We start from the raw sequence: 27,854 nt of genomic DNA, 5'->3' as shown, positions 1-27,854 counted from the left end.
GGGTATCTAATGTACAGCGTGAGTAGTGATGTATTAATTAATTTGATGGTGATAATCATTACACTATATATATATATATATATATATATATTTCAATTCATAAAGAATAAAAGGAAATAAGGAAGGGGTATCTGAGGGAGAGCAGGGAAAGAATCACAAGATTGAGGTTGAAGAATCCTTACCAATGTAGTTGGGCCAGATGGGCAGCTACTGAAGGTGCTGATCCAGTCGAGGTACCAGGCTATTCATTTTATCTACAGAGCCACAAACCTAATAGGCATCTATGCCCAGAAAGATACAGTCAGTAGTTTTTTGTTTTATTTAGGACTGTGTTTCTTTTTTTTTTTTTTTGATGATGAGATTTAATATCTAGAGCGATAGTGAAATGTTACTGCTTACAGGTTTTACTTGGTGTATTTATTCACTTGAAACTTTTCTAACACTTAGGGCTTCGAGGTCCTCACCCACTAAGCAAGTTCTCTTCCTCGGAGCACTCAGAAGATGAAGAAAATGTATATAAGGCACTACTTAATTGTTGGTAATTCATCTGGTTTTCCAGAATTAATATTAAGGGGTAACACAGCACCACTTGTTTCTTATTTTGCCATAAAATACATATGTTTGTGGTCTGTTTTGTTTTTAAGATTGTGAACCAAGAGTCATTACTGGAGAGTACTAGCTTCAAACATACGCTGCAAAACTTGGAAGATAGAGGTGAGAGAATAATAAACTTTTTCTTATAGAATACAATGAGATTTGATTTTGGCAGGCTGGGCTGTTACATTGGAGCAGATAAAATCACTTTATAGAGTGACTATTGTCAGGCCATGGGGTGAGCAGAGGTCCACGTAGGTGTTCATGCAGTTTAAGAGGAGAAACGGGGGCTTCATTCAGTTCACTCGGGAACCAGAACCGCTTGTGCCAAGGAAAATACAGCCTGAGACCAGAATCCACCAGCTGTTCACACCTCCTCTCCTGTCTCAGAGGAGGGCATGGTGGGGGCACCTAAGGATTTGGTCTAGAGCTTATTCCATCCCCAAGTGTGTAGGTCACTTGCAATTTATAAGAAGTGTTCTAAAAGGTTGTCTGGACAAATTATTAAAACTTCTGAATTCATTTTCTCATAATCACAGTGCTATGAAAGTTTCCAGTCTAGTTCACAGTGTTGTCTATGATACGGTATATAATGTTGTGTAGAATATAACATAATGAATTAATATAACACCTCTCTACTCTTTATGGTGTTTCTTAACTGCGTGTTTTTTCTTTACATTTTAAATTATGTATCAGAAAGATTCAAATAGTTATAAATTGTTTTTCAAATAGTAACACAATAAATATCTACAAATCACCATCCACTTTGCAGATGTTTGCTTTATAATCCTTCTTTAAACTGCCCACATCTGACAAGCTCTTCTGAACGTACAGTATTTTTTCAGAACGCACAAGTGGGGAAAAAAAGTAGTGGAATCAAATACAAAATTGATTCCTAGGAATTCTTTGTATATTCTGGACATGAGTCCTTGATTATATATGTTATAAATATCTTCTGCTTTGTGGTTTGCACTTATCTCTCTGTATATGAATTTATAATTGCTGTTTTGATAAAAGGTTTTAATTTTAGTGAATTCTAATTCATCAATCTTTCTTCTGTGGTTAGTCATGTGAAATTCTTTTCGACCAAAAAGTCATATTATCATATATTACTTACTGTTTTAACACAAAATGCTGTACATTTCTAAGTACTGCTTTAGGTGAATCCGACATTGTAGGATATAATATATTCTACAATATATAACATTTGTTATTGTTTAGTTTGAAATATTCTTTAATATATAACATTTGTTATTTAGTTTAAAATATTTTCTATTTTTTATTTTGATTTTTTCATTGATCTAGTGTACTTAAAAGTTAATTCTCAATAATACAGGATTTCTTTAGCTAGAGAACGAAATGTCTTTCCATTGATTTGTATTGTCTGTGTGTTTTATAGAATTTTAAAGTTTTCTCCATGAAGGGCTTATGTATTGTTGATGTTAGTTCCTAGATATTTGTGATTTTGTTATGATTTTGTTACTGTTGTTTTTAAATTTGCTACTGCTAAAGCAGAGAAATGCTTTTGACTGTTATAATCCTGCATCTGACAACCTTCTGGGCTCTTATAATAATTTCTCTGTTGATTCTCTTGGTTCTAAGTTGATGATTCTATTATTTGCAAAAAATAATAGATTATCTCTCCCCTTCTGATACTTAGATCTTTTGTTTTCCATTCTTCATAGCATTGGCTAGTATCTTCAGTATATGTTAAACATAGCAGTGAAAGTCTGCATTTTTTTCTTATTTTTAACTTTGTAACAAATGAATCTGAAGTCTCTCTGTTAAGTAAAATATATACTTGCTGTATATTTTTGGTATATAATCTTTACCAAGTTAAAGAAGTTCCTTTCCATTCAGAGTTTGCTCTGAGTTTTTTTGAATCATAAATAGTATTGAACTTTACGAAATGTGTTTCCTGCATCAACTGAGATAATCAAATGAATTTTCTCCTTTAGTTCATTTTTTTCCTTCCAAATTTATTGAGGTATAGGTGGCAAATAAACATTGTATATATTTAAGGTATGTATTGGTGATGTTTTGATGTCCATATGCATTGTTAAATGATTATAATCAAACTAACGAACATATTGATCACCTCACATAGTTATCTTTTCTGTGTGTGTCGTAATAGTTAAGATCTACTCTCCTAGCAGATTTTAAGTCCATATGCATTATTATTCACTGCAGTCATCATGCTGTGCATTAAGTCTCCAGAACTTACTCATAACTGAAAGTTTGTACCCTTTGACTAATATCTCCCATTTTCTCCACCCACTGGGCCCTAGTAACCACCCTTCTATGTTAAGTGAAGTAAGACAGACACAGAAAGACCAACACTGCATGACTGTACTTATATGTGGAATTTTAAAAAGTCAAACGCATAGAAACAAAGAGTAGAGGGGTGGTCTTTTTTGTTTATTAATGTGGCAAGTTACACTGATAGGTATTATGTTGTCGAACCACACTTGTGTTCCTGGGATGAACCTCACTTGATCCTGGTGCGTTTAAAAAAATATATACTCTTGGGTGTTTTTAGCTCATAATTTATTAATGAGCTTTACATCTACATTCATGAGGAACAGACTTAAGCTTTTCTCCTGCTATCATTGAAATCAGTGTCACAGCAGCCTGTGGAGGGAGGCTGAGCACCTCTCTCTCTGCTTTACTGGGAAAGTTCATCTACAATAAGGTAACTGTTTCTTAAAAGTTTGGTAGAAATCACCTGTCAAATTACCTGGGAATTTTGGGGATAGGAAGTCTTTGTTATAGTCATCATCATCATCACCATGATTATTATTATTTGAAACAGGGTCTCACTCTGTCACCTGGGCTAGAGTGAATGGCATCATCATAGGTCACAGCAACCTCAAACTCCTAGGCTCAAGTGATCCTCCTGCCTCAGCCTCCTGGGTAGCTGGGACTGCAGGCATATGTGCCACCATGCCCAGCTAATTTTTCTATTTTTTTGTAGAGACACAGGTCTAATTCTTGCTCAGGCTAGTCTCAAATTTCTGACCTCAGCCTCCCAAAGTCCTGGGATTACAGGTGTGAGCCACTGCACCCAGCCTTACTTGTGTTTTAATGTTTACCCGAGAACTTTTGATGTGCTGTGCTTCCAGAACTGAAAGCAAGCAGGGTAATTTTATTTATGGTATAGCATTTTGCCCTCATCTGCCTTCTTAGAGAGGCCCCCAGAATCAGAAAGGAGTTAGGTGCTTAGCTCCTTCATTCCATTCAGTGCTGTGAATGCCTAGTTCAGTGCCTCCCATGTAGAGGCATTCTGTATTTGCCAAGGTAACCGAGTAAGAAACTTATAAAAAAACCCAACATTTAATGATGTACTTCTGCATGATTCCATATTTGAATAAGCAATTATACGTGGTCACAAATATTTGTCAATTGGTTTATAGATTTTTAAAATGCATTAATGCATACCAAAGATATTTTAGCAGTTCCCATCAGACTGAGTAATTCAATGGTAAAGATGGTCCTTAATTTTTCATATTCTCGGCACTTGATGAACGTTGGTAGAATAAACAAAGGACTTGGCAGTGAGGAAGTGCTGTAAATATCACATAGGAGAACTTTTGGTGAAGATGCTATTCTGTTGGCCTTTATCATTCTGTGCCACAGGGTGTCGCTTCAGAGCAATGTTTAAAAAAAATGCCTTAACTTAGGCGACCTGGCTGTTAACCATAGGATTGCTTCTTGTCGAGCGTTAACAATTGTTTTTACCAGAAATATGAGTTTAAAAATGCAGTGTGAACACCAAACTGTGTTCTCTAAAACTTGTGCCTTGGAGGCCACCCCAAACAAGTTCAGAAGCTCCTCAGATTGCCAAAGTCTTCAGTTATCATGGAAATAAAGAAAGCTATATTCTTGTGAGAGCAAGGACACACCCCGTCTGCCAGCCACCCACAAACACATGGATTTCGCATTTCTTTGGAGATGACCGTTACTATGTTTGTGTTCATTTTTGCGATGTTCTCTGTGTGTAGCTTTAACTCTTTTCTGAGAATGCTGAAAAGTGCTGGTTAAAAGAGGTATGCAGTTACCATGGAAATAGAACCTAGCCAAGGACATCACTTAGGACTTGTAGCCTTTCATGACATAGCACGGGTTCTTCTGGAGAGCCATACCTTGGGTACTGGTAAAGCACTGTACCAGCATCGCCACTTCAGAGAAGGGTTCTGTGTGTCAGGCTACTTCCACGTCCATGAAGTCATCCGTCTGGATGATCCTAGTTAGTAGGGTCACAAATTCCATATAATTAATTCAAGGGCTGACCAGGTTGTTTATGCTGTGTTCCTGGATTTCTCTTTCTGGTGGATATAACTAGTATCTGTGCTGGTAGATGCCCTGCTTTACCCTGGGTAGTGCATGGATATGATACGTCCAAATTCAAGCCTGTGCTTTGGGCTTTTGCTACAAATTTGCTATAAAGGAGGAAGAAGAAGAAAATAAAATGTCCCAGAAAGGGCAGAACAGTCAGCAAAGAAGGAAATGTAATGGTCATTCATCAGTGCCTAATTGAGGCTATCTGGAATCCCTTCTAAGTGGTTCTTTTGGGCCCTGACTTGGGGTATAGACACCACAGAAGATTCAGGCATGAGTGCTGTTTGCCTTGAGTCTGGAAGAGGAGGATGGAGCTGTACCTGGGTTCCTTCACTGATTTTTAAAAATCTTTTGCTCTTGAAACAATGTGACCCTATAGAAAATATCCATCCAAACCTTTCAAATAAATGAACACACCTAAATATAAGTACAGTGAGAAGAACAAGATACTAACTTGTATAAAGTATCTCTCACAGTTGAGAGTATATCTTATGTTTTTAATTTTATTAATTTATATTTTTATTTCAAAGAGGCTGGATATTGGCTCTTCCAAGTTCTGCAGAGTAGGAATGTGATCTCTAGTGAGATTTCTAGTTTATGATAATTCTATTATAGAATACAAATTACGGTGTCCTATGAAGTTCATCATTCATATATGATCATTTATTTGCATATCTCTTATTACTAGTTTAGACCTTTTGGCTTTTGGATCATCCTTCTCTCAATTAGTATTTATTACCTCTCTTGGTTTTCTTTTTCCTTTTAATAAAAATAATCTAAGTTGATATTTAAACCTAGGTTATTAATTTTTCTTAAAAAAACACCTTTATTATATATATACCACAGAGCATGAACTATTTTAAGATTGACTATTCTTTGATATAATTTTAACACAATTTTCCTATTCGTTTTGTCACCTTGAAGTTGGTAACTGGTATTTCCTGCTGTGGTGCAAGTTCTAAAAATTAGTATGTTTAGAGCTTTCCCCCAAAAGTAGTTCTAGCAGATCTTAAAATACCAAATTTCTTAATTTCTATTTATCTGTTTATATAGTTGGTATTTAGGTCTCTAAAGTTTGTGTTGCTTCTCTACCTCTATCCTCACCAGTAAGAGAATCAGAATAAGAGAACTGAAATCAATTCTTATCTATTTTATCGAGATCTCCTTTGGGCATGTCCAGTATCTTATTTGTAGGAGCTGGGTATTCCTTCATTTATTCAGCAAATGTTTAATGAGTGTCTACTCCATGCCAGACACTTTTCTAGGTGGCAGGGGTATTGTAGGGAAGAAAACAGGCAAGATGCCTGACCTCATTGGAGTTGACCTCCCAGTGGGGAGACGGATAATGCACAAGAAAAGTAAAACATGTAGTATGTTCTATGTGAGGAAAGCTAAGAAAAAGTTAAGCAGGGAAAGAGGTTTAAAAAGTTGGGAGGCTGTGTTGAAATTTTAGATTGGGTGGCCAGAGAAGTCCTTAGTGCAGATATATGGGGAAGTGCTATAGTCAGAAGGAACCTCAGGTGCAAAGGCCTTGAGGCGAGAATATGCCTGGCGTGTCCGGGGATCCACAGGGAGACCGGGGTAGCAGGAGCAGGGGGATTAAAGGACACTTGCCTCTTTACTGCCCACGGCCTGTTGGCCCCATTACACAACTCCTTGTGCTTAGTAACATCCAAATATTCATTGAGTGATTTAGTGAAATTGGATTCCAGAATTTTCAGAGGGAAAATCAGTAGTGAATAGGGTGGGTATGAGAAGAAAGAAGAAGTGAGATGACGTCATAGCTGAGGGTATAGAAAGGAAGAGAGCGGTTTAGATGGGGAAGAAAAGAATTGGGTGGGTTTTGAGACGGGGATGCTCGACAGTCCATTGGGAACTTGTTTGCCACTAGCGAGAGCTCAGACGAGAGGGAGGGTGAGAAGCTGATAGTCGAAGGCGTGGAACTGAGGAGATCCTCCAGAGAGGTGGCCTTGGGCAGGGTCACAGTGTGGGCATTGGGGGGACCTCAGGCCTTGAGGATGGAGAAGCGGTTAGTTTTATGCAATGTGTTATGTTTGTTGTCCATAAGGCATCTTCACTCCATCCTGAGAAGTTGTGCCAGAGAGCTTGAATGAGTCTGCCCTTCTCACAACCTTTGAAAACTTCACTGGAGAACTGAGAAGAAAATACAAGGTAATAGTCCTAATAGCACTAAAAGTGGAAAGCGAACTTGCCATGAATCTGAAGGACATTCTGGTAAGTGATACAAGCCAGACAAACACTGCACAAGCTCACTTACCTGTGGAATCTAAAAAAGTTGATCTCATAGAAACAGAGTGGAAGGGCTATTGCCAGGGGTTGGGGTAGAAGAAATGGGAGATGCTGGCCAAAGGGTACAGACTTTCAGTTTCAAGATGAGTAAATTCTGGAGACCTAATGTACAGTGTGGTAACTGGTTAATGGTGATGTTACTGTATACTTGAGATTTGAGCTCTTCATTATTCTTACACACACACAGTTTGGTGAGGTGATGGATATGTTAATTAGCTTGATTGTAGTAAGCACTTCACAGAGTGCACATATATGTATACCTTGAACATATACAACTTTTATTTGTCAGTTATACCTCCAGAAAGCTGAAAAAAAAAAATTAGTTCATTAAAAGCTTAAAGTCACAAGTTCATGTCATTCATCAATGGTGTTATCCGAAGATGCTCCTGCATCTTTGGGGAGAAGTATTTGTCATAGATGTGACCACTGATTTTAATGTCTTTGTGAGTTGTAGTTTGTATTTATATCTGTTCCATGTCCGTTTGCTCCAATAGGACCAAAGGGACCTATGTGGAAATCAGAAGCATGGTTTGGTTTCAATGGTAGTGTTTTCACACAGCTGAACTACCGGAAAACAATGATTTGGTCATGCTAATAGATAAGGAAGAGAAAAGAGGGAACCAAGCGAAGGACTGGAGAGGAGTTGGGGACAAAGAAGGAGGTAGACTGTGGGTGGTTGGTCAGCTGAGTTGTGGCAGGTCTTGAGACACATGCATGTACAGGTTGTCCTAAAATCTTGTCTGCGGGATGAACATTAGAGCTATTTTAGTCCCCTCCTTTTTCTGTCCAGTTATTTATAAATCTCTAATGACTTATTAGCACTTTCGAGAAAAGTATCTTATCCTAACCAAATTCATTTAACTAACTTGGAAGATCTTCAAAGTCCTGGCTTACTTTCTGCGATACCAATGTAAGCCAATTTATTATGGGTATTTGTTCACAGTATTCAATATGCGTATTGGTAGCATGAATATAAATTTTCCCATTTTAGCTTGTTCTGTATTGCTAATGCCTGAAAGGTGTGTAGGGGGATGCCTTATCATAGTTCTTGAACACTAATGCTAGCTATGAATATTACCATGTGCTGGCAGCGTCTTTTTAACACAAACCACGCACTCAACTTACATATTTATATTTAACCAAAATGTGATCATTTTGTTGTTGTGGTGGTGGTTTAGGTTAGGTACAGAAGGAGTCCACTTTATTCAAAAGATGCAAAGAAAGCACTGAATTGCATAATGAAACTTTTAAACCAGATATACCTGTGCAGGTAAGTATTAGATTTCAAAACAAGGTGACAGATGTGTGATCACTCACCAACAGCATTTATCTCATGTACGTCACTTAGCCCTTCTAGGTTTGTGGTTCTTCATCTATATGAAGAGGGGGTGACTTAAATGCCCTCCTTAAGTCTCTTCGTGGTCTACCACTGTATGATCCTAAAATGCTATTCTTAAAGAATTTTTAATCCAATTGTAAAGACAGGGCAAGCACGGATATATATTTAAAAAATGCTGGATAAATGATAGTGTTAATATATCCATACAATGGACTGTTATTAAAAGAAATTAAATTCTAATGCATGGATGAACCCCCAAAACATTATGTTACAGGAAAGAAGCCAGACAGAAAGGGACAAATATTGTATAATTCCACTTATGTGAGGTACCTAAGTAGTCAAATTCATAGAGACAGAAAGTACAATAGAGGCTGCCAGAGGTTGGGGGATGGGGGAGTTATTGTTTAATGGGGACAGAGTTTCTTTTTGGGATGATGGAAAAGTTCTGGAAATGGATATTGATGATGGTTGGAAAACACTGTGATATAGCTAATGCCATTGAATTGTGCACTTAAAAGTGGTTAAAAGGGTAAGTTTTATGTTATGTATATTTTACCCCAGTTCGGAAATGCTACACACACACACACACACACACACCCCCTTATGACCATATAGCAAGAAGTACAAAGGTGCTGTGAAAGGGGGTAAAGGGAACACTACACACACACACACACACACACACACACTCCCTTATGACCATATAGCAAGAAGTACAAAGGTGCTGTGAAAGGGGGTAGAGGGAACACTACACACACACACACACACACACACACCCCTTATGACCATGTACCAAGGTGCTGTGAAAGGGGGTAGAGGGACGGTTCCTATAGTGATCAGAGTTAATCCAGAGCCATTACAATGGAAGCGCTTCTTGAGTCAGGTTCTAGAAACCAAAATTTGAATGGTACAGGGAAGGTGAGTATAGAAATTGCTCCTTGTTGGGAAGAATGGTCTGTAAATAAAGAAGGGAAGAAAGGAATGAAGAGTCAGTTTATTCAAGTGAAGGAGAAAGTTTCTTGGGGTAGAATAATAGCATTATGGTTTTAATAGAAATTTGTAAGACTTTTCAAATTCTTATATACATGTAATGTCATTTGATAGTCGAAACAAGCCCCAGAAGGGCTTTGGATTTGAGAAATTCTCATTATCTTTGGTGGGGATACACTCCGTCATGTATTGGTTCAACAAAGGCACGCCGAGCAACGCTGGGTGCCAGGCCCTGTGCTCCACGCGAGAGCACAGTAAGGACAAGCACCAGGAGCTCCTGTCTTCAGGGAACATGTAGTCTAATGGGGAACACAAGCAATAAGCAAATAAGCAATGTACATGGAGCTCAGACACAGAATAGCAACTGTTAAGAGTTTTAGAGCGAAAACCTAGAGGTGGGAAAAGAATGTATTAGCCCTTACCTGACGACAGCTGTCAGGCCAGCGTAAGGCAAGAGGAAGGGGAGCAAGTGGAAGGTAGGAAGGGATGGTCGGCCTCCACTCCTCTTCCATGGAGTCGTCTGTCCTGTGCTCTGCTAAGAGTTAATGTTTGAAACACCAGCTGTCTTTGCGCTGCTGTTGAAAGACTGTGGTTAGGTTTCTGAGGCCGGGAATGAGTGAACAGGGAAGGGGAAGAAGAGACAGGAAATGCCCACATGTTTTCAAGACAGTTAATGTCTGGAGAGGAATCTGAATTAATCTTATAATTAGAGGATTAATTAAGAGTATCTTTTGTCACATCCAAGTAGTCCTATGAAGTTTGTTGGTTTTTACATTTGTCAGATTCAATAAGCTAGAGAAGTTTCAGAATTTTGTTCTTCAAGGGTTGAGCAATCTTGAGAAGGATATTCAGCCCCTGGAACACCTTGAAAAGGACGCTCTGGTAAATTCTCTCTGTTTGGAATGTTCTCTGTGATTTGAGAAGATCTTTTCCCGAGAAAAATAACTGCTAACTACTTAAACAAATCTTTTGTTCAATTTTAGGAGTTCGAGGGGAAACAGTCTGCTGATCTGAAATTGTTCTGTGATCTGCAAGTGCTGAGGTACTTTTGAAAGTGTTCTTTGTAGAAGCATTTTAGTTGAAGCATGAGGTAGTTCTTTAGCTAGAGTATGGGCTGTCGGTATTGGTACAACTCATGTAAGCAGCTGAGTAGCTACTTCTTTTCAAACTTGGCCACTTCTGAGTCCCCTCCCTGAGGACACAGTGTGGCCAGTGATACCAGTGGAGAATGGGAAATTTTGAAAAGCCCACCAGGATCATCCAAATTTCTGTGTTTTTGATTTCAATAGTTTATTTTTAAGCAGTAGTTTAAAAAATTAAAATGATTAGATTTTGAGCAGAATGTTTCAGTTTCTGAGTAAACAGTTGATTTTTAGTTATACATCAAATTGTGCTTTTGACAGGCTATATTCTGTATGTTTTGTTTATATTTGTATATATTTTCAACATATTTACACACAGATTTTTTTAAACAACAAATGGTTTTACCCGCCACAGTTCCCTTTGTTGTAATTAGTGTACATCCTGAGGCTGCTGTGTCTGCCCCTCTGGAATATTGCCCTCTCTACTGGGGAAACAGAGAGTGGAGGCTGTTACGTCTCTATCTCTGCCCTCAGGGAAGATTCTAGTGTTCTCGCCCCACTTGAATAATCAGAAGGAATCCGTCTATAAATTTGTCATGGCTCAGTCTTTATCTTGCAGTTAAGAATAAGCTGCTTTTACAGAAATCTAAGTCAGATGGTTTTAGGAAGGATATAATTCTGGTCATGCCATATATTTTAAAGCCAAAAAAAAAAAGAAAATCTTCAAATTTGACTTATCCATCCTACCATTTATTTCAGTTAACACAATTAATAATAATGACTGTCTGGACCATTTTCAAAATCCTTTCTCTCTCTCCTTCTCTCTCTCTCTCTGGCATTATACATGATTAAAGGTGATGATACCCCCTTTTTTTTGAGACAGAGTCTCACTCTGTTGCCCAGGCTAGAGTGCCGTGGCATCAGCCTAGCTCACAGCAACCTCAAACTCCTGGGCTCAAGCAATCCTTCTGTCTCAGCCTCCCGAGTAGCTGGAACGACAGACATGCGCCGCCATGCCCGGCTAATTTTTTCTGTATATTTTTAGTAGTCAGGTTAATTTTTTTCTATTTTTAGTAGAGATGGGGTCTCGCTCTTGCTCAGGCTGGTCTCGAACTCCTGACCTCGAGCGATCCTCCCACCTTGGCCTCCCAGAGTGCTAGGATTATAGGCATGAGCCACCACGCCTGGCCTGATGATACCCTTTTAAAACATCTTCATTGAAGGCCCGTGGTTGGTTGTGCATGGTTCTCAAATTTGGAGTCAGGAACTCTTTACCTATTTAACATTTATTGCGGGATCCCCAAAGAGCTTCTGCTTCTGTGGGCTATATCTGTGAATATTCTCCATAGTAAAAATTGAGACTGAGATTTCAAAAATATATTTACAGATTGATAGAAATAACATTTTTATGAAAAATAACGACTTTGTGTAATAAACATGTGAGAAGAGAAGCATTGCTTTTTGTTTTTGTGAATCTCTTTAATGTCTGGCTTATAGAAGATAGCTGGATTGTCGTATCTGCTTCTCAGCTTAATCTGTTGTGAGTCTTGTAGCCTCTGGGACGTTCCACTGTACATTTGTGAGAGAGTAAAAATGAAAAAAGCAAATAATGTCTTAATGCCATTACCATTGTTACCAAAATAGCTTTTTTTTTTTTTTTTTTGTGACAGAGTCTCACTCTGTTGCTGGGGCTAGAGTGCCACGGCGTCAGCCTAGCTCACAGCAACCTCAAACTCCTGGGCTCAACCGATTTACCTGCCCCAGCCTCCCGTGTAGCTGGGTCAGGCATGCGCCACCATGCCCGGCTAATTTTTCTATATGTATTTTAGCTGTCCATATAATTTCTTTCTATTTTTAGTAGAGGCGGGGGTCTTGCTCTTGCTCAGGCTGGTCTCGAACTCCTGAGCTCAAAGGATCCGCCCACCTCGGCCTCCCGGAGTGCTAGGATTACAGGCGTGAGCCACTGCGCCTTGCCCCCAAAATAGTTTTGACTTCACAGAACCTTTGGTTCCTTAGGGGGTTCCCAGACTACACTTTGACAATGGCTGATAAAAAGCCATTGAACATTGGAGAAGATTATATCCCCTAGTCTTCTGAAACCAGTAGAATTCATTTATTTTGGCTAAACGTCAAATTTTAGGCAACTGTCTTTTCTAACATTTTAAGGTATTAATCATTATGTGTATTTATCTCCCTTTGATAAGAGGCCCCTGTGTGAATTTAGAATACCTGAAAGAAAACATCTCTTCTAAATATGCCTCGTTCAGGGTTTTGCCTTTGCTCTCTTTTCTGGCAAACACCGAAAAAAATTGCCCTTTGCTTTGCCAGTGAGGGATGGTGGTGGTTCTCTTAGCTCACCCTGAATACCTGTGAATGCCTGGCCCTGGGCTGCATGCTTGTTGTGCGAGGGCCTTATGAGAGGTTAATTTGCTCAGTCAATGTCGAACAGGTATTCAGTGTCTGTCCTTCTACCGTGTTTTCATGTCAGTGATGATGGCCTTAAGTGTTTTGAAAGAGAAATGAGAAGAACATCCCTCCACTAGATTATTTCGGCCCCTAGCACAGAGCTACAAGGAATTAGGGATTCAGTGCTTCTGAATGGTGGCCATGAAATACCTCTACAGATGTTGTGGGTCAGTGATGTTGATATCCTGAATTGTTCCTCTTCCATTATCAAGTAATAAATGATCTGTGAAATAACTCTGTGATAAATGTATGTACATAGATGTATGTTCTTGTTTTAAAATGGCCTAATGTGAATATAATAAGAAGAGATGGACCAATTTCTTCCGGGCTTAATCCAATGCAGCTTTCATAAGGAAAGCCGAAGCCTGGTTTGATTATTGCATCCCTCAGGTAGGTATAAAGATTTGCGTTGTTCAGTCAAGATGAATTGGGGTGGAGGAAAACAAGTTCTAAAAGATACCATACTGCTTTTTCCATATTACATTTCTGCAGCTGAACTTCTTCCTCTCTCATAATCTCCCCCATCCTAGAAACTATCCTTTTGGGTCTGGGCATTTATATAAATGAGTGCTTGCCCTGCATCAAGCACTGTGCTAAACAGGAGAAGCAGGTTGAGTATCCCTTATCTGAACTGCTTGAGACTAGAAGTGTTTTAGATTTTGGAATAGTTGCAGAATAAGTACCAATTGAGCATCACTAATTTGAGAATCTGAAATCCAAAATGCTTCAGTGAACATTTGCTTTGAGTCAGCATGCAGAACGTTTCAGATTTGGGAGCCTTTTGGATTTCAGATTTTTGGATTAGCGATGCTCAGCCTGTATAATGGTTAACACACAGAGACAGGTTCTTGCTCCCATTAAAAAATAAATTTTTTGAAGGAAGACAGAAAAAAGATAAAATAATTGCAGGTTAGTAAGTGCCTTGAGGGATCCTAACGAGGTGCTTTGGCAGAGAGCGATGGTGTGAAGTGTCACCTTAAGAATAGGGTGGTTATCAAAGGTCTCTCTGATGAAGTGACACTTAAGAGGAAGTCTCAAGGAGAAGAAGGACTGAGACTTGGGGACAGTTTAAAGCAGTGGGATTGGTTGGGGGAGAAGTTGACATCTTTGAGAAACAGAGAATGTGAGGGGGACAGTTACTTGAAGTTGGGAGCATAGTAGTCTCTCAATGAGGTATGGCCTCATTGACCATGTCGAGGAGTTTGAATTTTACACTAAGGATGAGGGAGAATGTACATGAGTTTTAAGCAAAGGCATTTTGGGTGAGGGCAATACAATCTGATTAATGTTTTAAGAAAATTATTCTAGCTTCTGTGTTGAGAATTGGTTTGAGGAGTGAAGAATAGAAGAGGTGAACCCAGCTGGAAGGCTTTTGGAGTCCAAGATGGTGGCTCTAAGCAGGAGAGTAGCAGTAGAGAAGGTAAGAGATGGAGAGATTCCAGATACATTTTAGAGCTAGAATTAATAAATCACTGATAGATAGAAGTAATAAGTAAAGGAAGGAGACTTAAGGATGTCTCCTAGGTTTCTGTCTTTGGCAGTGAGATGGATGGTGTTGCCAGTTAGAGAGGGAAGACTCAGGGTGGGAGGAATGCGTGGATCAAGCAGAAACTGTAGCTCATTTAACAGGTTACCTGTCAGGTGTCTGTGCACATCCACGTTTTGATGAGAACCTGGAGTAACTGGAAGATTTTCCAGGAAAATACAGTTTAACAAAACGGACTCCCGAATAGATGAGAAACCTTAACAGACAAATGTTCGTAAAAGAGATAGAGAAAGTTGCCAAAGTTGTGCTTTCCTGAACCACCCAGCAGCTCAGAGGAGCTCTGGTCATCCTTAAAAGAAGGATAATTTGGGTGCTGTTGAAACCATTCCAGCACACAGAAGAATAAAAATGCCCTATTTTTTAATGAATCTAGCATTACAATACCCAAATCCAACAAAAATTACACAAAGAAGTACAGGAAAATCTGACTTAAAATAAGCCAAAATTCTAAAAAAACAAAACAAAACAAAAAAAATTGGCAAACAGAATTTAGGGGCTTATGAAAGGAATAGGATGTCATAACCAAGTGAGATTTATTCCAGGAATGCAAAGATAGTTTGATATTAGGTAATCTGTTAATATGTTAATTATCATAGATCTAGGGAGAAAAATCGTTATGATTATCTTTATAAATTTCAAAAAGCATTTGAGAGATATTTTGCATCTGCTTTTGAATTTTTATAAAACCTAATAAGGTAGTAACTAGTTATTCTGTAATATGAGAAATATCAGCCCAAAAGCTAGTGTTCTGCTTGATAGAGAAACCGTAAATGCATTATCAGTAAAATCAGGACCAGTGGATAAGGAGACTCAATAACATAAAGGTGTCAATTATCCCTAAATTAATAAAGCAATTCAATCCACCACTTTCAAAGGCCTGGCAGGGTTTGATTTTTTTTTGAAACTTGATAAGCTGATTATTCTAATGTATAAGGGCAAGCATGGGGCAAAAATTAAGACATGATTGACAAAGTAGAAAAAAAAGCAATGGTGCAAGTCCACAACAACTAAAAAGGTAGTAATCTTTAAATCTGAAATAAAATAGAAAGCAAGGAAAAATAATAATATCAAAGGCACGACTGGAATTTGTAATGAAATGTAGAAATAACATATTCATAGAGATATTAAAAGTCATAAGCATATATGAAGGACAGCAAGATGTCAATAAATTTGAAAACTTAGATGAAATGCATAACTTTCTAGATGAATATGCATTACCAGAAGTTACTTAAGAAGAGTAACCAATAAAGAAATAAAATTGGTAGTGTAAAAAGCCCATCCTTGGCTGGGTGTGGTGGCTTATGCCTGTAATCCTAGCACTCTGGGAGGCCGAGGCAGGAGGATGGCTTGAGGTCAGGAGTTCAAGACCAGCCTGAGCAAGAGCGAGACCCCATCTCTACTTAAAATACAAAAATTAGCCTGTTGTCATGGCACGGGCCTGTAGTCCCAGCTACTCGGGGGGCTGAGGCAAGGGGATCACTTGAGTCCAGAAGTGAGTTTCAGTAAACCATGATGCCACTGCACTCTACCCAGGGCAGCAGACCAAGAGTCTGTCTCAAAAAAAACAAAAAACAAAACAGAAAAACCTGTAGTGAATACCATTGCACACATATCTTGAGTTATTTACATTATTGGAAAAAGATACTATTTTCTTTTGAGGAAACAAGAATAATAAATCTCCAAATCAAAATAAGACTAAAAGAGGTTATGAAGAAAAGACTAATCTGGACTAAAAATATTGGAATAAATCCCAGTTCTAATGGAGAATTGGATCAACTGCGAATTAATGTACATGTTACGTTTGGTCACACGTAACAGAAGTTGGACTCCAGCAGCTAAACCAGATAAGGGGTTTTATTTCTCCCCTGTGAGAAGCATCTCAGAGTGAGGTATCCAGGCTGGTGGTGCGGCAGCAGGGACTGGAGTTCTCTGAGCTTTCTGTTTTGCTATCCTTTGTGGGACGGGATTGTGTAGTCGCAGAATGGCTGCTCTACCTCTAGTTCTCTCTTCCACACCAGGCAGGAGGAAGGGATTGAGTAAAAGTAAAAGGAAAAATACATGTGCCAGCACCTCCCTCTTTTTAAATTGGAACCACTTCTCTTGGAAGCCCAAACCCATAGATTTTTGCCTGTATTTTATTGGCCGGAACTGGGTCACATGGCTCACCCTAGTTGCAAAGGAATGTAGGGAGGTGAGAATTTGACTGAGTGTGTCACCACACCCACTAAAAGTGGGGTTCTGTTAATACCGAAGCAGGGGAGAATAGGTCTTGGGTAGGTAACTAGTAATGTCTGCCATGCCTGAATTAAGTTATATGTGCTGCACACAGAAAACATGGAGAAATAACTGAAATCACATGGAGATTCTGTGTGCTATTCTCCGTGGGCATGTGCCCTGGGGGTTTGGATAGGATGGGAGCATCTGTTCCCTCAGTTGATATCAGCTCCTACCTACCTCTTGTTTATGAGCATCTAATTAGGCTGAATGCCAATCTGGTTATTAACAACAACAGTGTGGCACCTGAAGCCAGGCCAGCCACTTTATCTGATGCCCTAACCAAGAACTGTCTTTTCTCCAACACCCGAGGAAAAACCACTTGCTGTGTTAGACTGTCAATAGATGGCATATATATCTCCAACGTGGCACGTCTTTTAAGAGTTTTGGGGGGGATAATGTTGATGCCAGGCAGTTTCCACCTGGGGCACTGACTTGAGCTCTCAGCGGCCTTTAATGTAAGATGCGACTTCATGGAATTTCTGAGTTAGTGCCATAGCCAACAAAAAGAAATGACATTCCTATTGGCTCACTGGGTTCTGAAGGACCAAGAGATGGGCAGGTCAGCCTTGACTAATTCCCATTCTCCTTTTCCACCAGTCTGAATGCCCAAAGAGGAAGATAAAAAGCAAGTTTGCTGTTGGCTCAGCCACACAAGCTGTCCTTTGGGGCTCTGTGCTCATTCAATTTGCTCCACTCCAAACAGAATCCCTGGGAACTGCAGAGCTGGAATAGAATATAGCATGTTGGTAGTTTGTAATTGTGTTATTATCCATTTGTTCATAAAAGTTAACCTTTAGTATTAAAATTTGGTCCGATAGTAAAAAGTTCAGGATGTTCAGCAACTTGGAGTGGTCTCGCTTTCTTACGATTTTAAAAGTAAAATTGATTTTTTGAAAAATGTCTTCATCTCTTGGAAGGAGAAATTTAATTTGAAAATGATGAAAATAGTTCAGGTGGAAATGGTGTTGATGTTTTGAAAATAAAGTTACTGGGAGGTCTCATTTGATCTGGAAACATTCTAGTTTCTCCAGCACTTTAACAAAATTGTCACCTTTAGCAGAGGAGAAATATTTGTCATGTGATAATTACTAAATAAATGCTCTAGTGAAGCTTGAGTGCATGAAACTGCATATACAGTTGAGTGTTTAAATTTATTTTAGAAAAATGAAACCTACATAATTTAAGATCATCTACAAAGTCATCATGATCTTATCCCTTCGTGATCGGACAAGTGAAATTAAAGACTGTCGACTTCACAGTTTATTCATTATGTGATCTTAGTTACATCATGTAGTTTAATTTATAGTTTAATTTGCCTGAAACAAATATTTATAACTCCACTTTTGTCATCTGTTTTCTTTAGAATTTTTTTAATGAGCTATGTTTTAGTACCTTATTGTAGGCTTTATTAAAGTGTAAGAGCACTTTTTGTTTAAGATAAAAAAAAGAATGAGGTTAACTAACTTCATTCCACTTAGGTATATCCAGTTCAGGGCTCACAGTTTCTGGCGAGTTGGTGTTTTCAGGATCTCAGTGCCATTGCATTGACTGTCCTCACTGAAGTAAATCTGAAGAATATATATGACTTCCAGTGACTAGTGAGCATACATTTGAGCACTTTCCTCTACAGACCTTTGAGTTGGCTTTTGTGGAGGATGCCAGGATGGGTAAGACATGATCTTAGCTGTTAGGAACTTGGTCTAGAGAGGACAAGACATCCAGGTAACTGTAAACCAAAGCTTTACGTGGCAAGTGCTGTAAATGAGCTGTAAACTGAGCATGGGTAAAGGAGTTGTGAGAAGGAAAGAGACATATTTTTGGGGAGATCAGAGATGGCTTCTTGGAAGAGAGGTACCATTTGAAATAGAGTCTGAAGGATGAGGGGTTTTCTAGGATTATGGAAAAGGGACGAACATGAATATAGGAACAGGGGCAGAAAAATGCAGAAGTTGTGTGAGGCCATAATATTATGGAGTATTTAGCAGGAATTAAATTTGGCTGGGCCCAAACTAAGATGCCTTCACTAGCTTGATTAGAAGGATTTTACTCTGTAGGTGAGAACAAGCCACTGAAGACCTTTAGTTGGGAACAATAAAATGAACACAGTGGTTTGGGGAGATTAATCTGGTGGCAGCATGAAGGTGGAATTCAATATACTAAGGTAGATTATTGCCACAATAAAGGCTTCGATGAGAGTAGTGGTACCAGGAATGAAAAAGAGGACAGCTCTGAGAGTGTGGCAGGTGTAAGATTCAAAGAGCTGATATAGAGGATAGGTTGATGTAAGTTTCAAAAACCATGAGTTTGAGATATTGGGAAACATCTCTTTGAAAATATCAGTGAGTCTCCATTGAACACTGTCGTACTCAGCGTATCCTTCCCAAGCACCTACTGTGTGCCAGGTGCTGTGCTTGGTGCTGAGGATTCAAGGTGATGTTGCCCCTGCCCCCAAGGGGTGGCAATCTGAAGCCGGGGAGACTGATGTGAGTCCGGCGGTTACACAGACCAGTGTGAAAGCGGGCTGAGCAGTGCCATGCCCAGCGGCGTGTGAGCTGCCCTGGCCTGGGCAGTGGCAGGAAGCAGGAATTTTGGGGCAATGTGGAGAGAAGGAGGGGCTGACAGTCAGCCCTTGGGGGAGGAAGAGATGATCTGCTCCCTCGTTCCACCTTGCTCCAACCCTGGAGACTGCCACACTTCTGGGCCTGTCCCCAGCTGTGGCCCAAGGCTCCCTTCCTTTTTCACTGGTGGGGAGCCCCATACCCACCCCCGCAGACTCTTTTACCCTGTGTGCCTCATTGGTCTTCGCAGGTGTTCCTCTGCACCCTGACCGTCTGTCCTCTGAGGATCCGTTTCGTCTTCAGGCGGTAGGTGAACTCTGGCTTCTGCACCTGCACAGCCGCGCAGACCGTGTGAGCCACCCTCCCTCTGTGCATCCCTCCAGCCCCTGGCTGCTTCCCATGACAAGGAGAGAGCAAGGCCGCTTCTCTCCAAGGTTCAGGCTCTCACAGGCTGCTTTCAGGGGCATTTGTTGGAGACCATGGATAACTACAGGGTGACTCAGAAGGAAAGTATATTCTGAGTGTTTTACCCGTGGTGACAAAGGGACCAGAGGCACCCTTTGTCTCTGCCCCATAAGCGTAGTGAGTGGCTGGCTGTTGCGTCTTCCTCCCCTGCGGGTCCTTAACTTCAGCTCACTTGGATGCTCCTGCAGCTGTTCAACACAGCCCTTAGCGGCTCCTCCCATTCAGCAGCTGCTGTTTCTGTTCCCTGTATCCCCAGGTCTTAGCAAGGATTTCCACGTGGCTTGCTTGACCTTTTGTTTTTTTTCTTTGACTTCCCATTCACCCTAAAGCCCCTGCAATTTGCTAGCTGCCTCCCAAGGTCTGAACCCAGGGCCTTTTTGGTTTTTTCTTCAGTTGTTGCCCAGGCTCACCTCCTTGTAGCATTTGACTTTGTTTAAATGATCTCTTTTTCCTTGGCTTCTCCTCTTTCTTTGGCTGCTTGCCCAGCCCCCGTTTCTGGTTAGTCATCTGGGAGGTGTCTGGCTTTCTCTTTACTTTCCTGTGTTCCTGTCTCTTCTTGGCACAGATGGCTTCCTGAGGCCAGTAGGTGCTAACACACACCTCAGGTGAGTGTGTCCACAACTGACTCCTGTCCTCTGCTTCCCTGCCCTGTCCCAGTTCAGACCCTCCCCTGCAGAGCTGTGGCATCACCGCCTGCTCCTGCAACTCAGAATTTTACATTTGACTCTCTCCCTGCCGATGTTTTGTGGCGTCTCCCAGTGAAATCTCCTATAGGATCTAGCCTACATCTTCCCTAATTCTGTGGGGGGAAATGCCACAACTGTGCCTCTTCCCCTGCCGTCTCCTAGCTCTTCTCCTTTTCCCAGTAACAATAATTTGGCTGCTTGTGGTTCTTGGTCCACGCCAACATCTCGCCCACTCACCCTGCTGGATACCATGACAGCTCCCGCTTAGCGAGGCACTCCAGGCTGTACTCTTTCAGCCTCATCTTCTGCCCTGACCTTACTTACCCTGTACCGAAGCCTCCTCTTTACTATTAGAGTTTTCTAGAATGTGCCATGACACACTGTCACTTCTCCTCTCCCTGATATTCTTGCTTTTGTAGGAAACACTTTTCACCCAGTTCTCCCCCAAGTGAGCCCCTAAATGTGCCTCCACGCCCAGCTCCAGCTCCTCGTGCAAGGTCTTCCTCCCACCTCTGCCCACCCTGGGCCATGCTTAGGCAGCTGCCTCTCGAGGCTGGCGTGGTGCCATGCTCATCTCTGAGGGTGTGCGGTTCCTGGTGTGGTGATGGCTGATTTACCGGTCTGCAGCCAGAGCCTGTTGCCCACATACTTCTCAAGCCTCGCTCACCTGTGTGCCTTGGCAGAAATGGTAGAAGAATGAATACAAAGTCTTGGGAGGAGACAGAGGCGGGGGAACCTCTGGGTTTGTACAAGGTCTCAGAAACCAAAGGACAAGGGGTGTTTGAGAATGGTGCTGTTAACACTGTCAAGTGGCAACAGAGTCACAAAAGGTATGCACAGGTCCCAGGGGCTTGGTTGTTTTCCAAAGGGGGAATGGGATGGTCAGTTTTATGTGTCAGTGTGGCCAGGCTATGATGCCCTGTTGTTTGGTCAAATGCCAGTCTAGATGCTTTGTGTTATGGATGTGATCAATGTTTCAGTCAGTAGACTTTGTTTTAAATTTCAGAATATTATGGGGATACAAGCATTTTGGTTACATGAATTACTTTTGTACAGTTTGAGTCAAAGTTATAGGTGTGTCCATCACCCAAATAATGTGCACTGAACACATTAGGTGTGACTTAGCCCATCTGTTCTTCCCCGCTCTCACCTGCTTGATTTCCATTGAATTTTACTGCATATATCACATGAGTGTTGATCATTTAGTTCCTATTTAATAGTGGGTACTTGTGGTGTTTGTTTTTCCATTCTTGCAATACTTCCCTTAGGAGGATGGTTTCCAGTTCCATCCAGGTTGTTACAAAAGATATTAGTTCACCTAAGGCGTGAAACTATAAGAATTCTAGAAGAAGAGGTTGGAAAAACTCATATAGATATCGCCCTAGGTGAAGAATTTATAAAGAAGACCCCAAAGGCAATCACAGCAACAACAAAGATAAATAAATGGGATGTGATTAAATTAAAAAGCTTCTGCACAGCCAGGGAAACAATCAACAGCCAATAGACAACCTACAGAATGGGAGAAAATATTTGCATGCTATACATCTGATAAAGGACCAATAATTAGAATCTACAAAGAACTCAATGCTCACCAGCATTTATTTCTTGTATTTTTGATAATAGCCATCATAACTGGGGTGAGATGAAAGTTCCTTATGATTTTGATTTGCATTTCCCTGATTAGTAATGTTGAGCATTTTTTTATATACCTATTGGTCATTTCTGTGTTGTCTTTTGAGAGATGTCTGTTTGGTTCATGTGCCCATTTTTAATTGGATTATTTGCTTTTTTGCTGTTGAGTTCCATGTATATTTAAAATATTAGATATTAATCCCTTATTGAATGGTTTGCTGTATTTTCTCCCATTCTGCTGGTTGTCTCTCTCTCTCTCCCCTTCTTTCTCTCTCTCTTTTTTTTTGTTTTTAAGACAGGGTCTCACTCTGTCACCCAGGCTGGATTACAGTGGTGCTATCATAGCTCACTGCAGCCTCGAACTCCTGGGCCCAAGTGATCCTCCTTCCTCAGCGTCCGAAGTGCTGGGACTACAGGCATGAGCCACTGGGCCCATCCAGTTGTCTCTTTACTCTGTTCGCTGTTTCCTTTGCTGTGGCAAAGCTTTTTAGTGTGATATAATTCCATTTGTATATTTTTGCTTTTATTGCCTGTGCTTATGAGGTGTTCTCCATAAAACCTCTGCCCAGAAGCCTGCTCCATACCAATATCTTGAAGCATTTCCTCTGTGGTTTTTTTTTTTTTTTTTTTAAGTAGTTTCTTAGTTCAGGGTCTCACATTTAAATCTTTAGCCTAATTTGAGTTGATTTTTGTATATAGTGAGAGATAGGATAGGGTGCTGGTTTCATTCTTATGCACATGGATATCCAGTTTTCCCAGCACCATTTGTTGATGAGACCATCGTTTCCCCACTGAATATTAGAGGTACCTTTGTTGAAAACCAGTTGACTGTAAACATGTGGATTTATTTCTGGGGTCTCTGTTATGTTCCATTGGTCTGTGTGTCTTTCTATGCCAGTACCACGCTATTTTGGTTACTATAGCTTTGTAGTATATTTTAAAGTCAGGTAGTGTTTTGCCTCCAAAACTCTTTCTATTTAAGTTTATTTTATAAGCTCTCATTCTGAAATGGCTTATTCAAAGTTTTTCTTTCTTTCTGTTTTATAGACATCATTACAGAGTTTACATTTGTTTATTTTGTATGATCATTTATTCAAATGATGTTTGCTGCTTGTGCTAGTTTGCATTGTATTTGTCATAGACCATGTTAAGGAACCTTGGATAGAGTTTTTTTTTAAAAGGTATTGTCTTACTGATGTCAAGTTACTACTACAGTGCCTGGTACATAATACTTAAAAAAAAATTTTTTTTTTATTGCAGGCTGTGTCCAGAAAAAAACTTATAATCTGGGTTACAGACTTCCAGATGGAGGTTTGAAATCTACCTATAGTAGATCTCCATTTGCAGGTTTGAACCCCCCTCCATACCCTGTACAAGGAGCCTTAATGGCATACCCTAGTTGCAGAACATCTGTAGGGACCCTGAGGCAGCCCATGGCGAGCCTCCCCAGCTTGCGCAGGCGTCTGAGCTGTAGCATCCAGACCCACACTGCGAGGGCCGCGGAGCTGGGCAACCGGATCCCGCTTCGCGCGGGTAAAACGGTTTTGTCCGTTAGCATTGGCGGGCATGCGCACGGACGGTGTTCCGAGGTGCGCATGCGCAGGGACGGTGTTCCGAGGTGCGCATGCGCACTTGTGTCTAACGGCTCAGGTTGGCTCGGCTCGGCTGGGCTCGGCTCTCTTCTGCCTGTCACTTCACTTTGTGTCAGAAACAAGCTTTCTTGGAGCTTGTGTCCAGACCGTGTTCTCTGAGTTGGATTGGGCTGGGGGGTGGGGGGGGAGAGGAGTAGGTGAGGTGTCTGGAAGCCCACAACCGGCACCATGAAGAAGTTCTTTACCTCCTTGAGGAAGGAGGGCGAGGGAAAGTCGCCCTCCAAGGGCAGCGGCAAGTCGCCCTCCAAGGGCAGCCTGTGGAAGGCTGTGGTGGCCCACAGGGACGAGATTCCTGAGAAGGCCTACACGGAGACCTGTTATGAGATCGATGCGAGAGAGCTAACCGAGTTCCACTGTGCTGTTTGCTTTGAGGAGGCATCTAAAGTTGAGAACATCCTGAGGGAAGATCCATCATGGTTGGACAGCAGAGATTGGTACCGCAGGTAATGGGAATCACCAGCTGGGACAGGGGGCTGTGGGATGGGTGCCGGGGCCGGGGCCAGGGGTGGGGCCGGGGCCGGGAGGGTGTGGGGGAAACACTCTTTCCTGGACTTGGCCTCCCGGCCCTCCTGTCCCCCACGGGGCTGGGCTCTCCTCCCCCCACAGGCCCCACACCGCCTGGGAGGTGGACTCCTTGGAGGGGTCCCCCCCACCAGGTCGTCTTTATGAGTAGCAACAGAAAAACAGAACTTTAGCTGCTTTCTAATGCACTCATCATTCCCCTTCTAGAGGTCTTTATTAACAATTTTAAAGTGATTTAACAAACGAAATTAAGTATATATAGCATTTTATTTTTAACGTACACGTTTTAGAACATGTTACATGCGTTATTGAAAGGTGCTTAAGGAGAGAAATAATTCCCATACTATATTGACTTCTGGGCAAAAAAATTTTCACAGAAAATCCAATATCCATTTCATATGGAGGTACAGCTGTGTATATGTGTTCTTTACCAAGGGAACTTGGAGGGAAACTTTGATGTGAGGAGATGATTCTGTGTTCTTGAAGAGGAAAACTCGTTTTTTGTGAAAGTGTGAACTCTTTTTATATCAATTCTACATAAAGCAAATAAATATATGAAGGTTTTAAAATGTTTGAGTGACACATGGTGTCTGTCTTTTACTATTGTGATAATGTGAAGGAAATTTTGGAATGGAGTGAGCAAACCCTGGCCCTCTGGATGTGAAAAGATGCCATGAATTTCCATAGGTTAATGATTTACTAACAGCTGAAGAGATAGATAAATGAAGGGAACAGACTAGAAAGTCCAGAAACACCCAAAAATATATACAAGTATTTAGAACTTGATGATGGTGACGTTTTGTATTAGAAGACAAAGATGAATCATTGATAAATGAAATGTCTGTTACCTGTTTGGAGAACCCTAGATAGATTTTTATGTCACAAAAATAAGTTCTTGATGGGATAAAGATCACGAATTTTGAAAAGAGGAAATGAGAAATATATTAGAAGAGAACACAAATGCCTATTCATTCTGATACATTTCCATGTTGGTGGAGACTTTCCTGAAAAGGAACTCACGAGCAAGCATTCTGAAGGTTGATTTAGTGGAAAAAAAATTTAAACCCCCTGTATATCAGAAAAAAAGTTAACAACTAAAAGACAACATACTTGCACCATATTTGCCACACACATACACACACATATGTGTATATCAGATGAAAAAAATGTATGTTTATTTTACAGTGAATTCTTTCAAATCAGCAAGAGAAAACCTGAACTCTAATTTAAAATTGGGCACAGTACTTTATTACAGACCTACAAGTGACTTGTCCACATAGGAGAAAATATTTAGTGTCCTTTCTAAGAGAAGGCTTTGGATTTAAGAGAGGAACAAGATACTGTTTCCTACCCACAAAGTGTGTCATTCCATTGTACAAAAATATTCTTAGGAAATAATTAGGTATACATGCAATTTGTTTTTCTCCACACTGTTAAAAATAGCAGTGTATTATGAAGAACCCATATAATGGATTTTTTTTTTACTTTTTCGCTTAGAATTTACCATACATTTTCATATAAAAATGAATTCATTTAATTTTTATATCAAAGAGCTCTTTTATACTTCCAGGATGTTTGTTATATATCACTTCTGGGTATATATAAAAAGGAAAATGAAAGCAGAATAAAATACTTAAGGAATTGCTAAGCAATTGCTTCATATTTAGATTCCTACTCTTTTCTGAATCATTCTCTGTGCCTCACAAGAACACTGGTGATAGAGCATTTCTTAAAACCAAACATCAGCTCATATGCTGGCTTTGCAATTCTGTAGCGCTATCTTACTTTTGACTCTGACTTTAGGGAGATTGCTTAACTCATCTGATTGAACACCCAGGCCTCCTCACGACCATTCAGTTTTTAGCAGTTACAAGAGTGGTCCACTTATGTCGCCAAGATTTTCTTCCAAGTTACCAACACCTACACATTTTGCAAATTTTGATTCTGGTTTTGGTGTTTACTCATGTACAGGCAATGAAGACCAAATTAGGATTTGTTATCTGTCCAGGTAACAGCATCAAGACGCTATCATTTTAAAAATGAAACAGTATCTTAGAGTTAATGAACTACAGTAAGTAAGTTCCCATTTACAATTTAAATAATTCCACACATACACCATCTCATTTTCACAAAAACTCTGTGAAGCTAGGATTACCCACATTTTAAGAGAAAAAAGTGAAGCTCATACCAGTTAAGTGGTAAGTAGTGAAGCCAGGAAAAGAATCCTAGTTTGCTGGTTTTCAAATCTATCTTCTTTCTTCTACAAGACCGTAGAAGTACAGAACTAATACTAAGTTGGCAAACTATGGTCTGTGGGCAAATCCAGCCCATCATCTATTTTTTTTTTTATGGCCCATGAGCTGATAATGATTTTTACATTTTTAAAAAGGGGGGGAGACTATTTAATGACATGAAAATTATATGAAATTCAAATTTCAGTGTCTACAAATAAGGTGTTGTTGGAATGCAGTCACATTCATTTACATATTGTCTGTGGCTGCTTTCACCCTACAACAGCAGAGTTAAGTAGCTGCAACAGAGATTACAGTGGAACACAAAGCCTAAAATACTATGTGGCCCTTTATAGAAAAAGTTTGCTGATCCCTGGTATAAATGATGGGTGCCACAAAAGGACAGAAATAGAAGATCAGTGCAGGCTGGACTTAACTGGAAAAACTTCAAGATCTCATTTTGAGTGAATGTTGTATGCCACATATCCATTAAATTAAATTTCATAAAAACATCTATTTAACTGTGCTGCTATAGAAGGCACAAAGAAATATAAACAAAGGTCCTTGCACTCCAGGAGCTGTAATATTTTATTGGGGAAACACAAAAATATTTTCATAAAATTACCAGAGATAACTGTGACATGACTATGAAAAAATGCAATGCCAACTAGTAATGTACAAAAATTGACGAGTGGAAATGACAAAAGTATTACAGGTGCTTAGGAAATATAATTTATGCCAATACTGGTGGTCTGAAATATTTTTTCTTCAAAAGGGATTCATACAAATTAAAAGGTACCACATTTCTTCAAGGAACACTCAACATCATAAAAAAGTTTATTTCTAAATTAATTTATATACTTAATGTAATCTCAAAAATACTAGCAGGGTTTTTTCACAGTACTAGTCAATTAGAAAGTTTATTTGTGAGAATAAACAAATAAGAGGAGCCAGGAAAATCCTAAAAAAGAGTGATGGAGAAGCTACCTTTACCAAGTGTGGAGTAGCACACGAATAAAAAGGCCAATGGAAAAAGAAATTCCGTAAATAGGCCAAAATCTATTTGGAAATTCAGTATATGACAAAGATGTCATTTTAATCAGGGAGAAAAAGGACTATTCGTTTATTGAAGTGAAATTCACATAATGGGAAAAGGACTTTTAGTAAAT

The 27,854-nt window shown here is 40.0% G+C and overlaps 1 protein-coding gene across 21 annotated transcripts in view; it reads left to right on the top strand.

The window, feature by feature from the left end:
• LOC123638275 (putative ankyrin repeat domain-containing protein 19) overlaps positions 1-27,854 on the top strand; it is a 77,340-nt gene that overhangs the window by 7,296 nt on the left and 42,190 nt on the right. For 4 of the 21 annotated variants that reach the window (XM_045551775.1, XM_045551776.1, XM_045551789.1 and 1 more), the window contains 7 exons: positions 448-538; positions 645-714; positions 7,001-7,104; positions 10,351-10,450; positions 10,552-10,610; positions 19,748-19,803; positions 23,541-24,375. In XM_045551775.1, coding sequence (XP_045407731.1) covers positions 24,101-24,375 — 275 coding nt within the window. In that variant the 5' untranslated portion in view covers positions 448-538; positions 645-714; positions 7,001-7,104; ... (2 more) ...; positions 19,748-19,803; positions 23,541-24,100. Of the gene's footprint in view, positions 1-447; positions 539-644; positions 715-7,000; positions 7,105-7,709; positions 7,904-8,420; positions 8,513-10,350; positions 10,451-10,551; positions 10,611-19,747; positions 19,804-21,360; positions 21,479-23,540; positions 24,376-27,854 lie in introns of those variants that run through there. The other 17 variants (XM_045551783.1, XM_045551781.1, XM_045551787.1 and 14 more) reach the window with 15 other exon arrangements.

Source organism: Lemur catta, chromosome 5 (genome assembly GCF_020740605.2).
Source record: "Lemur catta isolate mLemCat1 chromosome 5, mLemCat1.pri, whole genome shotgun sequence".
Taxonomy (NCBI): domain Eukaryota; kingdom Metazoa; phylum Chordata; class Mammalia; order Primates; family Lemuridae; genus Lemur; species Lemur catta.
Note: the sequence above shows the minus strand (reverse complement) of the source record. Positions and strands in the feature narration are given on the sequence as shown.